Source organism: Aptenodytes forsteri, unplaced genomic scaffold (genome assembly GCF_000699145.1).
Source record: "Aptenodytes forsteri isolate BGI_AS27 unplaced genomic scaffold, ASM69914v1 Scaffold15, whole genome shotgun sequence".
NCBI classification, from domain to species: domain Eukaryota; kingdom Metazoa; phylum Chordata; class Aves; order Sphenisciformes; family Spheniscidae; genus Aptenodytes; species Aptenodytes forsteri.
This window is the reverse complement of record NW_008795129.1, coordinates 21,165,681-21,180,204: the sequence shown is the minus strand read 5'-3', so window position 1 is coordinate 21,180,204 and position 14,524 is coordinate 21,165,681. Positions and strand designations below refer to the sequence as shown.

Sequence of the window (14,524 nt, the reverse complement as noted above, 5' to 3'; positions counted from 1 at the left end):
CCTTTTATTCTAACAGAAAAATAACAACCTCTTTCTAGATCTGTATTGGGATTTTGATGAAAGGAAATTGAGTGGCTACACTTATATTTTGTATGTATGGACACTAACTGGACCACAAAACAAAATTAATATTCTATAAAGGAGACATTGTTTATGCAAGAGATGTGCTTACCTTCATATGGGAAGATCATGCAGAGACAATTTTAATTGTGCTTCTGTACCAAGAAAGTGTGCAATGTTCTGTTTCAGTAACTTATCTCCACAACACATCCTAAAATCCTTTTCCTTCTATTCCCATTTTTACTCCATATTATTGTCTTACAAGTCATCTTGGGATGGGCCAGAGAAAAAGGTAAGAGACCATATCCTTGCATTCTGATATTCCATTAAGGTTTTGTTGTTTGGGTTCCCCCCCCCAAAGCACCTTAATGTTTAAGAAAATTCAATATTGGGCAACCAAATGATACTTTAAGTAGACTTTCATCTCCAATGTGAGCGTACAGTTATGTCCAGATGTACAACTGACCCTCTCATGGCAAAAATTCTTTGAAGAGTTAAAAAATAAACCATATAATATTGGCTAGCTGGTTTCTACGAGACTGCTTCCCTGCCACAGAAGCTTTTCTACAAATTCTCCTGTACTAGGCCAGCAATAAAACCGGCAAAATTAAGATTAAATTAAATCCCAGCCCTAGTTACAGCAATTTGGCAAGGGTATTTCAATGCTAAATTAAGGACAGTCCAAGACTGACTACAGGGACATTTCAAGGTCATCTTAGGACTACTCCATCTTTCTTGCATTAAGCATATCTTTCAAGAACATATAAGGATTATGCCCAAGATATTAAAGTGCATATAGGTTTAGTGACAGCTTTAGAGTGCACTGGTAGCAACTTCAATACTTAAAAAGGTATTTAAAGTTTTCAGTATTAGTCAGCATGTGCTAAGCATTTTAAAAAACCACACCAGTACTTCTCATTTAAAGTTTTCAGTATTAGTCAGCATGTACTAAGCATTTTAAAAAACTACACCAGTACTTCTTTACAACAATAGCTAATAACAAGGTTCTGAGCAGGACAATCCCATACAGGACTCTAGTTAGCTAAAAGAGCACCAAATTAAGTTTTCTGATCCTTATAGTCTGGGGGCAGGGGAGAAGAAATCAGAGCAACAAGTCCTCCTGTTCCAGATCAACTCCGGGAGAAAAGCATTTCGCCCAGCTTCTGCAGCACAGTACTCTTACGAAGTCTGGAGATAATGGTCCAGCAATGTTAAATATTTATACAGCTTCTGCTGATAAAGTTTCCAGGTGACAAAGATTGATACAAGAATAAGTGATGAAGACAGGTTACTGTTACAGAGTGCTAGATGATTCAGCTAGAGGATTACACAAAACTACACTTGAATACGATCAAGTGAGAGTTCACTGACAATAATAGGTTTCAAGAGACTTACACTATGTAAGACATCTCAGTCAGCCCTCTCATTTTGACTGCAGCCCAATGGAGGACACTCATCAGCAACTGTCAGCAGATTCAAGGGAGCAGTAGCTCTCAGCAGAAGAGTAAGGACAAATAGCTGGAGATTGTATCTTTCTTCAGACATTTAAAGGTAGAAAATAAATGTCTGTTTACAGGACAGTTGCATCACTAATACCAGAATATCAACAACAAGAAGGATAGCCTATGAACAGTTTGTGATGGTGTCATCTAAACAAGGCAGAGAGGAAACAAAATGCTTCCACTGGCCTAGGCAGCAACTGAATGGAGTGCCTGGATGAGCGTAATTGATTCAGTAGCTCTATAGGACACATGGAAAGACCACCAGATATCAGGCTTATTACCTGATAGTCTTAATTACTTGACAACAGCAAGCTAGCACCTGTTGAAGTGTCACATGCTGGGGAAAGTTTCAACTCGGCTTTCATAAGCTGAGGAAGTACCTCACAATAAGCACGCATGCAAGGATATTTGGTTGCCATAACATACTAGACCTTCCAGAAAGCATCTGGAGACAAGGTCTCCCCCTTCAAAGGCTTTTATACTAGACTCCCTAGAGAGAGCAGAGAAGGCCTTTGTGTATCTAAGTGCTTGGTTTTTAAAAAAACCAAAAACCCACACAAACCACAACACACAAAAACCCCATGCTAAAAACAATCATTGAGCATTTTCCCACAGCAGAAAGAGGTCGTTACTGGAGTTTAACCATCATTCATCATGAACAGCACATGCTGAACAGCACAGACAACCTGAATGAGAAGAAAAACTGAGATGGCAGAGTCTGAACCACTTCATATCATCAGATCTGAAAAAGGATGGCTGAACAGATCTGTAGAATGAGCACAGACAAAAATATCAGGTGAAAGTCAAAAAAGATGAAGCGATGCAATTGGAAAGAGGACATGATCATAAATTTCATGGAGAGATGGGCTCTGAACTATTACTCTCAGAAACGAGACCTAGGGGTTACAGTAACTACGGAGCCAAGCATTTCCTAGAACTAGATCTGCCATACACTCATGCAGTGTGTACCAGTCCATTTTCCTTCCTCCCCTATTGCTAGTATGCCACTGCCATCTTGACTAATCTGTTTCTATTCAATGGACCAGAAACATCTGATCCATTTCAGCACTTAATCCATCCTGCTATCCTGGAACACACTTGAAACTTTACCTGTATTGATCGTATTGTCAGGCGCTACTTTAAATGCAGGTCTAAGCATTCACAAAAAAAGCAGCACCCAGTAAGTGAAGCAGAGTTTATGGCTAGCTTTCCTACCTGCCAGTAAATAGATATCCAGAGCTCTACTGGCAGAATAATCTTTCTAGACAAAGCTGGTATATATCAAAATAAATATTATGGTTACAGGAATTTGCAGCTGACTAAAGCTAAAAAGAACATTGACCTTATTTTACAGGAAAAAGTTACTAGAATCAGTTAGAGACAGGCTTGACATTAAATCACAATGCATTCTATGCCTGCTTTCATTTTATAGCTATGTCAAACTTATTTGTAGTTAAATGTTAAAGTGTTCCTTTTACTTTCAAATAGTCATCTACCAAGGTAGTAATTATTCTTCAGGTTTTCATATAGCATTGAGAATTCAAGCCTTGTATTTTTGTGAAAACTTCCATCATTAGTTTTTGCACTGTACCCTAGGAGAACAACAAACTGCTTGAAAGGATTATTCAAAAAAGGTGCAAGAATTTTATGCATCTCACATGGAGCCTCAGATAGAATTTCAAACACAAATTTCTCCTCTTCATGAATGCAGTTCTCCATGGTTTATCACTGTCTTGTAACAAAAATACATACACTGGAAAGTAGAGGGAATTTGCATCTGCAGCTATAATATAATCACTTTGACAAGTTCACATAGTTGGGGAGTACTCCTCCATTGCAAAGAACACTACATAATTCCATTTGAGCTACACAATATTATTTGTAGTATCACTGACTTTAAAACAAAGTGCATCAGCAGTAAAAAAAAACAAACCAAACCAACGACGTACCTGTATGAAGCTGAACTTTACCAATGACTCCCTCTACCAGGCCCAGACAAATGGGATTCCAAGCCAAAAGAAGATCAGTGGCTGCAAAAAAAGAACAAAGCTCCTGGTTTGTTTAAAGTGAACTCAACAGGACAATTAATCCAGCGATGATCATTCTCTCCACTTTCCCCACCTTAGAGGGTAGAAAACACACCACGATTCCTGCAGTAAGAATAAGATACATATGATGTTCAATTTTTGCTTGTTACCAAGTAGCTATGACCAAATTACTAAGTTTCCAATTTAAAGCCCTATGCCAGATATTTTCAAAAAAATACATAATTGTTTTGGGCTCTGGTAATTCAGTTTAATGGAGGCTTAATTCTTCCAATATCCATTAGAATTTGTAACTTAACTGAAATTTTACATGGCTATAGTGAAATTGAATACAGGTCATTAAGTTAGTAATGTAGCTTCAAAAACCTAGCAGATGTTAACTTTCAGCCCCAGCTCTCTCCCATACCTATCCAATTACTATTAGTTTCACATCCTCTTTCTATATACATGCACACACACGCACACACTTCCTCTTTTCTTAAAACACACTCAACAACTACATGGAATACCAAAGTACACAAAGTTAAGTTTTAGGTTTCTAGTTCTCCTACTGTTAATTCCAGTGAATCACATCGGAAGTAGAAGAGAAAGCAGGAAGGCAACACTGTCAACTAACTTTCTAATCTGTGAAGGGTACTCCTCTCAACATGCATTAAAGCCATTACTTGATGCAAGTCAGTAAGATAGTATAAACATGAAGAGTATCCTGTGGTCACACAGACACACATTGTTGATACTCTTGTAAGAGTTTCTAATAGTGGCATAGTACCTGTTCAAGAGTTCAAGACTGTGGGAAAGAATAAATTTCGGAAGTCAAGTCTTTTAAGTGAAAACAAATCCTTAAAAGCAATTAATATCTGCGTAGGAGAGAACAAACTCGCAAAGGCAAAGAGAAGGTTTTTCTATACCAAGAAGGACAAGAAGCTTGTTATTATCTACCAAAACTCACTTATTCCAAGGTGGAAGAGTTTCTCTAGTTTTAACAGCCAGATAAATTAAGTATCTTAGCTCCCGGTGTAAGTAGATGAACATTTGAAAGAACAAACTTGCATAATATCTTAAGATATAGAAGAGTACAAATCATCTACCTACACACACTTTATTTACAAGACCTTAGTTTCTCCTTGGAAGTCTGAGACCTGCAGGTGACAACTGACAGTCAGTTTGATACTTTTTTTATGTGCTTATTTTCAAACACTGTATCCTCCTTGAAACATTTGTAATTGAGACTTTGCTATTCCAAGAACACACATTTATTCCTAGCTTTCAGCATAACATTCAATAGTAAACCACTCAGCTAATTTCATCATTAAATACAAGCATTTACATGAGATACAATAGAAATGGTTTAAGTCAGGATAGATCTAAATTGAACTCATTTAAATGGGATACATCACATGTGCCTGCATGCAGACACGCAAGAACTAAGAGCATATGGTAGCAGAATTTGAAGTGCTGTTTGCAGGAGGCAGTACAGAGCTACAATTAACGTGTGTAACCAGGGTGTACCATTTAATGGACTATATCTGCAGAGAAACTCCTGGTTCTTCCTGTTTCACTGTAAGAGTGCTACAGACAGTTACTTGGTCTGTACAGAACCTAGTATGAATCATGCCATAATTAAATGAAGTTCTTAAGGAGACTAATACAGATAGATGAGCACCAGGAAATAAGTGGCAGCAGCTATGACAGTGTTAACAGCTTCATTTACCCTCTAACCTTGCTGAAGTACCTAAACTCATCTTGTATCCGTATGCCAAAGACTTGTGCTCTTACAAAACAAGTTCTAGGACAGCCTGAGCTCAGTTTCAGTCCAAATAACGTGCAAGAGCATCTGTATGCTGAATGGAAAAATCTGCGCTATCAAACTTACAGGAAAGAGGAACACAGGCAGCTTTCCTCACTCCCAAATCTTCTACCTTGTTTCTCAGTTCACCCACACAATCCCAGAGTCTTGTCTTCACCCCTGGGAATTTTCTAGAGCTGTATTGTCTCAGACTTCACCTACTTCTTGCTATCTTTGCAACTGATTTCCACATTCATATTCCATTGAGTGCTAGAAACCAGCTAGATACATCAAGCAGCCAAAAAACATTAGGCACAAGAGGAATTTAAAGAACCAAACCACTGAAAGTTTACCATAGCTACTACAAACCTAGTAATCTAGAATAGCATCTAAGTCTTTTTAAACCACTGATTTCCTGCTATGACAAGAGATATTAGTAGGAAAGCTCTGCACAGTAAGTGAGGTTTGCTTCTAGTAGCTCACAATAGATAAAAAAAAGAGAAAACAAGATTTTAATTACAGATCTACGGAAACGATAATTTAGACTTGCCTGCAAAAGGACATAGGAAAACTGGTATCAGGGACTGTAGGACAAGTGTGTCTTATGTAGCTGTTCTATTAGTTTTGTGGGTTACTCTGACATATGTAGCCCTATACATAATTATACACAATGTCCAAGACTTCTACAGGAATACTTCTCCCTAGTAGCACAGAGGCACAATGAGCACTGGCTCTAAACTCTGACTCCTACGTTCACTTAAAGTATAGACGAGCTTTGGAAAAAAGAGAATGCATTTGGAGTTAAACGCACATTACACTTTTAAGTCTTTAAAGATAGCAAATATGGATCCACCAGCTGGGCAGCACTGGCTCTTGAGATAAGTGTGATTATCAATCTACTAACAGTGAAGGCTGACTGTTTCAAGAAAGTTTTCCACAGGGAAGGCAGGGCATAGGAAAAAAACAACACTGTTCAGCAACATTTGAGGAGATTAACATGGTTTTTGCAGTGTCCAAGAAAACCTAGATGCGAAAAAGTCTTACAGGAGAAATGCCTGTAGGTTGTGAAAAAATACCAATTGTGGGATCACACTGACTTTCTTTGGTGACAGTATCACGAGATTTTTTTTTTTTCCTTACACTATTTCTAGAGAACTTTCTATAGGAAAGTATGTGTGACAGCATAGAAGCAAGCAAGTTGTTTTAACTAAATAAAACACATCTGGTTCTGATCTTCTGATTAGAACTTTGTTACTGGTTATAACTCAATTTCCTGTGTGACAGCCGTATCTCAACTCAGAGCCAACACCCAATCATGCTGAATAAATATCACTACAGTAAATACCAATATGAACCTCTTGCTCTTGAAGAGCACACTCTGGAAATGTAAGACAGATGAACCAAATTAAAAGGTTTACCTATCGTTCCCCCAGCCACCCCCAAAGAATACGGGCTTTCATGTTGAGTGCAGTCCTATTTACTCTGTTTTGGAAGAAGCAGTCTCCAACTTCTGCGTAATACTGTAAAATTGTTCAAGACTGTTCGCTTGTAGTCATTTAGCCTGTCTGGCAATTCTGGCAGCAGCTATCTTCAACCGCCATCTTGTATCTTTGAAAATTATAACCACTTAATCTTTGCTTCTGTAATGATTTTAAATATACAGAGATCCAAGACAGTTAACTGCAAGCCTGTAGGCGATTAGTCTTTAACTGTAAAATATAGCAGAATTTAAGAGGCAGCATAAGTTGGTAGACAGTGATACATGTTACAGAAGGTATTTACATCTTTTTAAAGCCAAGGGGGAAAGTAACCATACAAATCAAAACCAAAAATCCTCAGTTAAAAGTTTTCGGATAGCATACAGGAGACATGTGGCCACATTTCTGACTGCTGAATGCTGAAACAACACATGGCAAGTTTGAATCTTAATTCTTATCGATAAGGCATTTCTTTAACTACCACAGGGCTCTATCAAAGGAAACACTGGACTTTCCTCTACACCCAAAACAGACTGAATGCTTTGAGATACAATGTGAAATACAATTTATCAATACAGTTACTCTTGTTTCCCCAAACAAACTATAGATGTCATACTAGTCATCTAGTGATCTCCTGAAACTCAGACAGCCAGGAATAAAAACTTATCAACCTGAAACTGCAACACAATGTTGTTGAAACAGACTTCTTACAGTTTTGTGCTGGTGATAATGAGCACTGTCCAAATAGTCATTGTCCTTCAAAGCAGAAAGTAGGAAGCTGTATACAGAAAGAGTCACTAAGAGCAGCGAGCCAAGCCCGATGGAAGATCTTCCCTGACTCTGGTGTCCTCAGTATGTTTTAATTTGAGAGAATTGCCAAGGTTTGATAGGCCTTAACACATGCCCTTAATACTCTGAGGTATGTAAACTTGCTTACCCAGTTTCCATTCGGAAGTACAAAATTGCTCATTCTTTCCCTTATCCCACTAACTAAACTCAAGCTATTGAAGTAAGCGTTGCCTCTTTTTGCTGATTCCTGTCAGAGATTAACGATCACTGATGACACATTTACCATTCACAGTGATTGTATCAGCGTTGTAGTCACAGGTCAATAGAACTTCCGGCACAAATTTGGAACAAAACCAGCTTTGATGTGATTACTTCCACCACCACCCCTCAGAGCCCACCCAGCAGCGATGCAGGGCCACGCAATGCCAGATAAAGTTTCTTTAATTCTTTGTGTTCACACAAATGTAATGCTGAAAAAGGTGGTACAAGAGTAACTTGGAAGAGCATCAAAAGCCAAAACTGCTTTCTAGCTCTGTCTCCAGTCTACCACCAGCAGAGTTGATCCGAGGTCAGGCACAAATTCTGATAAGAAAACAAACTGCTGCTTTGGGATAAGCCACTTGCTCAACACTGAATAACTCTAGGCAGGTCTGAAGAGTTTAAGGAGGCGGGCTATCAGCTTCCTTTCGGGAGAAGGCAGGAAGAAAAAAGACTTCATTTGTAGTCACTTGAATCCAGCCCTTACTACTGAGCTGCTGCCTGGTACAATCCATCAAATAGCTATAACTATTTATCTTCCAATCTTGCTGTAGTTCAAGGATTATACTCCTTTTATCATCCTCAAACTTTGTTGGCTTTCAGGAATGGACCTCAGCTAGAAAGTGTTTCCTGTCAGTGTACTCAGTATAAAAACGGACAAAATGTCACAGAACCTCAAGCTCAGTTTAAATGTAAGTGTATAAACACAAACATAAATGCATGCTATTTCTCAAAAATTCTTTCCATAGCCTGAGAGAGCAGCTATTCTCACAATCATTCTCAGCATTCAACAGAAGCAATAGACATTTATATATAAAAAGTAAAAGCTGAGTAACTCACTGTAAATAGCCAAAGTAAATCTTTCAGCTCTGCTGACATGACATTTGACACCTGAAGTGTTAACTTTTAGGAAAAAACTTCAATACTATTTTTAAATAGATTTAAGATTTTTTTCTTTAAATTGTGTCTGCTTTAGATCAAAGACAGCTACAAGATTCTATTATTAGCACTATTTGACCCTTATGATCTCTTGTGGCTTTTCAAAAGAAAGTTTGCTTCCAAGTTCCAGTTCATCTTTGAATAGTGTTCTGAAATATTAGCCAGGATTAAGAGATTACAAGTTAAATGGGAAGACTTAAGAGCATAAACTTGAACTTTTTTCTTGTAAGAAACAGAGTACTACTTACACAAACAAACTTAGGCTAATTAAGTTTTCCTTTCAGCACAGATTTCTAAATTTATATTTAAGTTATATAATTGCAGAGTATTGAGACAGTTAGTACTACAAGTACAAGCTCTTAATTGTCATGAAGTGTTAGCTTTATTTACTTGCATATTCTCCAAACTTTAAACAAGTTACTCCTTCAGCTAATCACCTGTTTTAATGATCTTTAATTTGTCATTTATACAGCTTGCACTGTCTCTAAGTGTTATAGTCTTGAGAGCCCTCAATCACTTAGAATTGAAATGCTTTGCTTTATAAGAAATGAAATCACCGCTGCTCCCCAATCTGCCACACACACACCCCGTAAGAAGCCTACATACAGCTAGGCTACACTAGGAGGATTTCAGAAAAATCCTGGTTACTCTTCTCATTGCTACTACACCTTACAGCCTTGCTAGAAAGCCTGCTTATCCTTCAATCTCCAATGAAGAGAACCATGTTTTCCAAACAGTAATTCAATGCAAGTTTCTTATAGAGTGCCTGTCTCAGCTATAGAAGCACAGCACACTACAAAGTACACATCCACCCACTCATGTCTAGGAAAATGTAACTGATTCAGTTTCTTTGGACACTTTCCTTTGGTATCTCAAAGTTAGACTAGATGAACAGGAACAGTTCAAGTACAATGCAGGTTGTGTAGTAACAGATTTAAAGCAGTAGGGATCAGAGTATACAATACAAGTTTGTATTATTGCTGCAAAAGCAGGATGCAACTCCCAGAGAAAGTACCTAACAAAAATGAATCCTTACTACTCATTTTGATAAAGAACACTTCTTCGTATTCTGTTGCAGTTATAAAATCCCCCTGAGTCACCAGGCATTGCTCAGGAAACTTAAAAACATATGGAAAATGTTCAGTTGTCTGGAGAGTATCCAGTATTGGTAATTGCACAAGGAACTCCTGTACCAGTTGTTGTTACCAGGTGAAACATCTTCCCTCCAAACAGAATTTAACCCTGTAGATCAGTTGTCTCCAAACATTTTTGGTCATGTACCACATCAGTAAAAAATATTTCAGCATGTACCCCAAATATATGTATATTTATTTATAAATTATATACATGTTCTACTGTACTAATATTACATACATTATAAAACATACACAAAAATAGAAGTTTTAAATGGATGAGAAATAAAATAATTTTTAAATAGTGTTTATTTTTATCTTTATTAATGGTACAAAATATTTTCTTCCACACCCCAATGGGTTGTCTTGTGCACCCCACTTTAGAGACCACTGCTGTAGGTGGCTAAATGTATGCAACAAGCTGTTAGATGCATTTTAACCACTTAAAGTTAGAATCACCTCTTCACCCCTTCCACAAACTTGTAAATACCATTCAGTAAGTGACCAGCAGTGACTCTCTTAAAATGCGAATAGGCACTAAACCACTGAAGCTCAGTGGTTTGGTGGTTTTCTTTCCACTTTAGAATTTCCCTTTATTCTTCTACACTGCTGAACTCCACTAGTAAACACATACTTTCTCAGAAGTGATACAGGTAAGGAAATATCTTTTATCCTTTCAAAAGTAACAACGCTGTACTAAATATTATTACAGACGAACACACATTCCCATTTTCAGCTGGTATTTCAACAAAGCTCAGTTGTTTGTGGGTATATCCTTAAAGCTAGGACAGCAGTAGGTTGTCTGCAATTTTTTTTAAACCTATTTACTTTGTAAGAGGGAAATAATCAGAAAGGCAGGAGAAAGATTTTATTCAAACCTACTTACAAAACTGACAGTTTACACACTACGTTCATTCATTCTGAGGATATGCTGTTTTAAAAACTTTGCTCAACAGTTACAGCTATACTCAAAAGAGAATGCAAGAAAGCTATCCCATCCTCAAGAGATTTAAATCTAAATATTAATTGAGCAGAAGGATTTCATGATTATGAAAAATAGTTTGTTTTATTTATCACTGGACTGACTTATGTTAATGCTTCTTAAGAGCCATGAGAGAAATACTGGTATAGCTGTGGTGAGCCAAGTCTAAGCAAGATGAGGTTTTCCCTCACTGTCACCTTTTCTTCTCACTCCATAATTAACTTTCCTCTCAGACTGCCCAACTAATCAAACTCAAAGCAGAAAAAGCATTAGGGATTGGGAACAACCATTTCAAACACTAAATAAGGGGGTTATACTCAAAAACTTGTCACATGTTTCAGGAACAGAAAGTAAAGTATTTCATGCCACACACACCACATACCCCCTTTTTTTTTTTTTAACTGCTGGGGACAAATTGACTATTTAATCAAATGACAACAAGCAATATATCATTTAAACATTACTGGAAGATATTTCAGTATAGGGAAAAACTTAAGCATCAGCCATATGTGGGAAAGTTGCTGGTTTTTCCTAAACTGAGAAACAGACAAGGAGAAAACAAACTGAAAGTTAACAATTAATGACAGACCAGCACATTTGCCATTTACATTTTGCAACTACCTCTTGGGCAAGGTCATATACTTCTAAATTTGGCTCAGAATTCTGTTCTGCACAATGCTGGCATCTTATGTGATTTACTTCAGCATCTCAGTATGATCTTGCCTGCTATCTCCTATCATGTTATCAGAGATAAAGACTTACTACATTACTCAAAATAGAGCATAAGTTTTCGAGCTTGAAGTACATTCAGGTGGCTTGTTTTCAGTTTTTCAAAGACACAATGAACACTGTTTCAGGGCTTCTATTCAACTAAGATTTCTTCCTTAAAGGAAGAACCTACGTGTTCAAGTGGAATTCCATTCATTTTGGTTCAGCTTTTCAGGAAAAAATCCTCCCCCAGTTTTTATTGGGGGAAGAATTAGAGGTGTTCGGAACAAGAACATACAACTGATCACTGACTATTAATATTCCTGTTTACTAAAGCAGAGCTTTCATAAAAAAAGATTTTTGCACTATTTCCAATTTTCTCCCCTAGAAATCCATCCAACAATTTCTTCTCTTCTTGATAGTCATTCCTATTACTTTGTTTCCTATGAAGACATGTGAAATGCAATGATTTTAACAAGGATATAATTAGAACATGATCAGCTGATAGAACTGATGACCATCAGCTGGAAGTGCTAACTCCACAGACAGGAATTACAGCACTTCACAAAAGGTTTAAACAGATGGAGGGAGAAGAAAAACCTGTATATACCCGTAAAGCACACCCCTCCTCAGTGGACTCTGTTTTCATATTCTATCTTACAACAAGTGTTATTTCCTGATTAAGATTTTTAGCAAATGATACTCGCAGGAGTAAGTGATATGGCTAAATCACGACTCAAAATAAACTGGGAAGAGTTTTTGTTGTTGTTGTTTGTTTAAATAAAGAGAAGAGTTAAATCATTCAAGATCAAGTTAGATTACCATAGCAGGATAGTGGGTTTTCAAGAAATACAGATTTAGTTGCACATGCCAATTTCTCAATTAGAATAACCATATGCATTTTTGTAACAAATCCAGAACATTCAACGAACAGAACTACTTTTTTAAATCACAAGTTTATAGCAAGTTTAACACTTAATGAGAAGCAAGTTTTGAGTTACCAAATTTGTATCTTAGTCTCTAAAACCTCTATGATATCAAGAATTCATGTTCTTTATAACAGTAAAGATGAATCATGAAACCTCTAAACATTGGCAAAAAAGCTTTTGCCAGTAGTCTCAAATCTTTGAGATGTTTGAGGGGAAAAAGAGTACAGTCTGCCAAACCCTAGGCCCTGAGCCTCAATACACAACCCTAACAGAATGAGTTTCTGAAACACACATTCGATATTTAATTAAGCTACATTTGAGACCTGTTTGATATTGCACTGAAGAATTTGCTTCCAAAAGAAAATTCTAAACCACCACCTGAGAAGTCTCACAGTTCAAGGGAAGTATTTAGTGGCAGTTATTGTAGTCCCTTAACATCTCAGGGCTCCTGTTGCAGCTGCCATGCAACACAGCAGTTTGGAAGAGAAGCAGGAGAAAGTGGTTTTTTTGTTGTCAGTCTCACTCTTTCATTGCCAGCAAATGCCCCACTACCCGCTAAATCACTTCCTGAAGCCACCCAAAACCTTCAGGAAGTGTCTTTAAAAACCTCTCAGCTTAAGAAGCTACAGCACTAACCATTCTTTCTGGGGCATAACTTCAGCAACACAAGGTCTCTCCTGTATGCTTAACAGTATCACTTAAAGACCATTAAAAAAAAAAATCACATTCCAATCTACAATAGTTGTTTCTTAAGAACATAAGCAGCATATCAAATAAATGGTCATCTTTTACTACAGTTCAGACAGTTTAAAATTTAAGTCACTTAAAGTTTTAATGTTTCCTTATGCATACAGCTGAAATATCACCCACACTGTTAAACTGTGAAAGAACCTAACAAGAACAGTATTCACAGACCAAAAAGCCACAAGCCTTTGATACAGACTCTTCTTAATTGAAAGGCTGCTACCTGTCAGTGCCTTCTGTTCTAAATATTTTAGTTGCAGTTAGTCTGCAATTTCCTATTCACTATTTAGTTAATACTAACCCATGAGATCAAAGATGAGTCTAACCTCTGCTAGCAAAATACAAGCCACAAAAATCCACCTGAACTACAGGTTCATTTTAATTCTGGAAAAAAACAAAACAAAACTTTTTTTCTTTCACAAAGCAAGCAACTTTCAGATCACAAAAAAAAGCAACAACATATCAAGCTTAAGAGGTTTTTCATATATTTATTTAAAACCTAAAGTCATTTCAGTGTGGGCAGGAATTCCAAGACACCTATGCATCTGAGTTGGGACAAGTTTGGCATTTCCAGACCTCTTCATATATGGAAAAGGGGAAGAAAAAAAAAGAGACAGGAACACTCTTGTTATATTCAACTTGTCATCTGCTACTAAGACTCAACAGGAAACTAAACAAGAAACATCTCACCTTAAGTTTTATTTAATTCTCACCAGGTTAGGATGTAGCATACTATCAACCCATTTAAGTCTCAGTTTTAGGTTTACTATGCTCCGTAAAAAGAATCATGGATGGAATTACAAAGTAGATCTTATTTAATGAAAGTAGAAAATAATTTATCTCTCTTAAATACATCTAAAGATCTCGCCTCACAGCCAGAAGCAACAAAATTTGCTTTAGAAGCACAGTCAGAGGGACCTGGACAAGCTCAAGAAGTGGGTCTGTGTGAACCTCATGAGTTTCAACAAGCCCAACTGCAAGGTCCTGCACCTGGGTTGGGGCAACCCCTGGTATCAAGACAGGCTGGGGGATGAAGGGATTGAGAGCAGCCCTGCCGAGAAGGACTTGGGGGTACTGGTGGATGAAAAGCTGGACATGAGCCAGCAGTGTGCGCTCGCAGCCCAGAAGGCCAATCGTATCCTGGGCTGCATCCAAAGAAGCGTGGCCAGCA

The 14,524-nt window shown here is 37.4% G+C and overlaps 1 protein-coding gene across 1 annotated transcript in view; it reads right to left on the bottom strand.

Moving 5' to 3' along the window:
- Positions 1-14,524, bottom strand: part of INPP5F (inositol polyphosphate-5-phosphatase F) — a 47,486-nt gene that overhangs the window by 28,203 nt on the left and 4,759 nt on the right. The window contains exon 2 of the mRNA XM_009277917.2: positions 3,512-3,592. Coding sequence (XP_009276192.2) covers positions 3,512-3,592 — 81 coding nt within the window. The remainder of the gene's footprint in view (positions 1-3,511; positions 3,593-14,524) is intronic.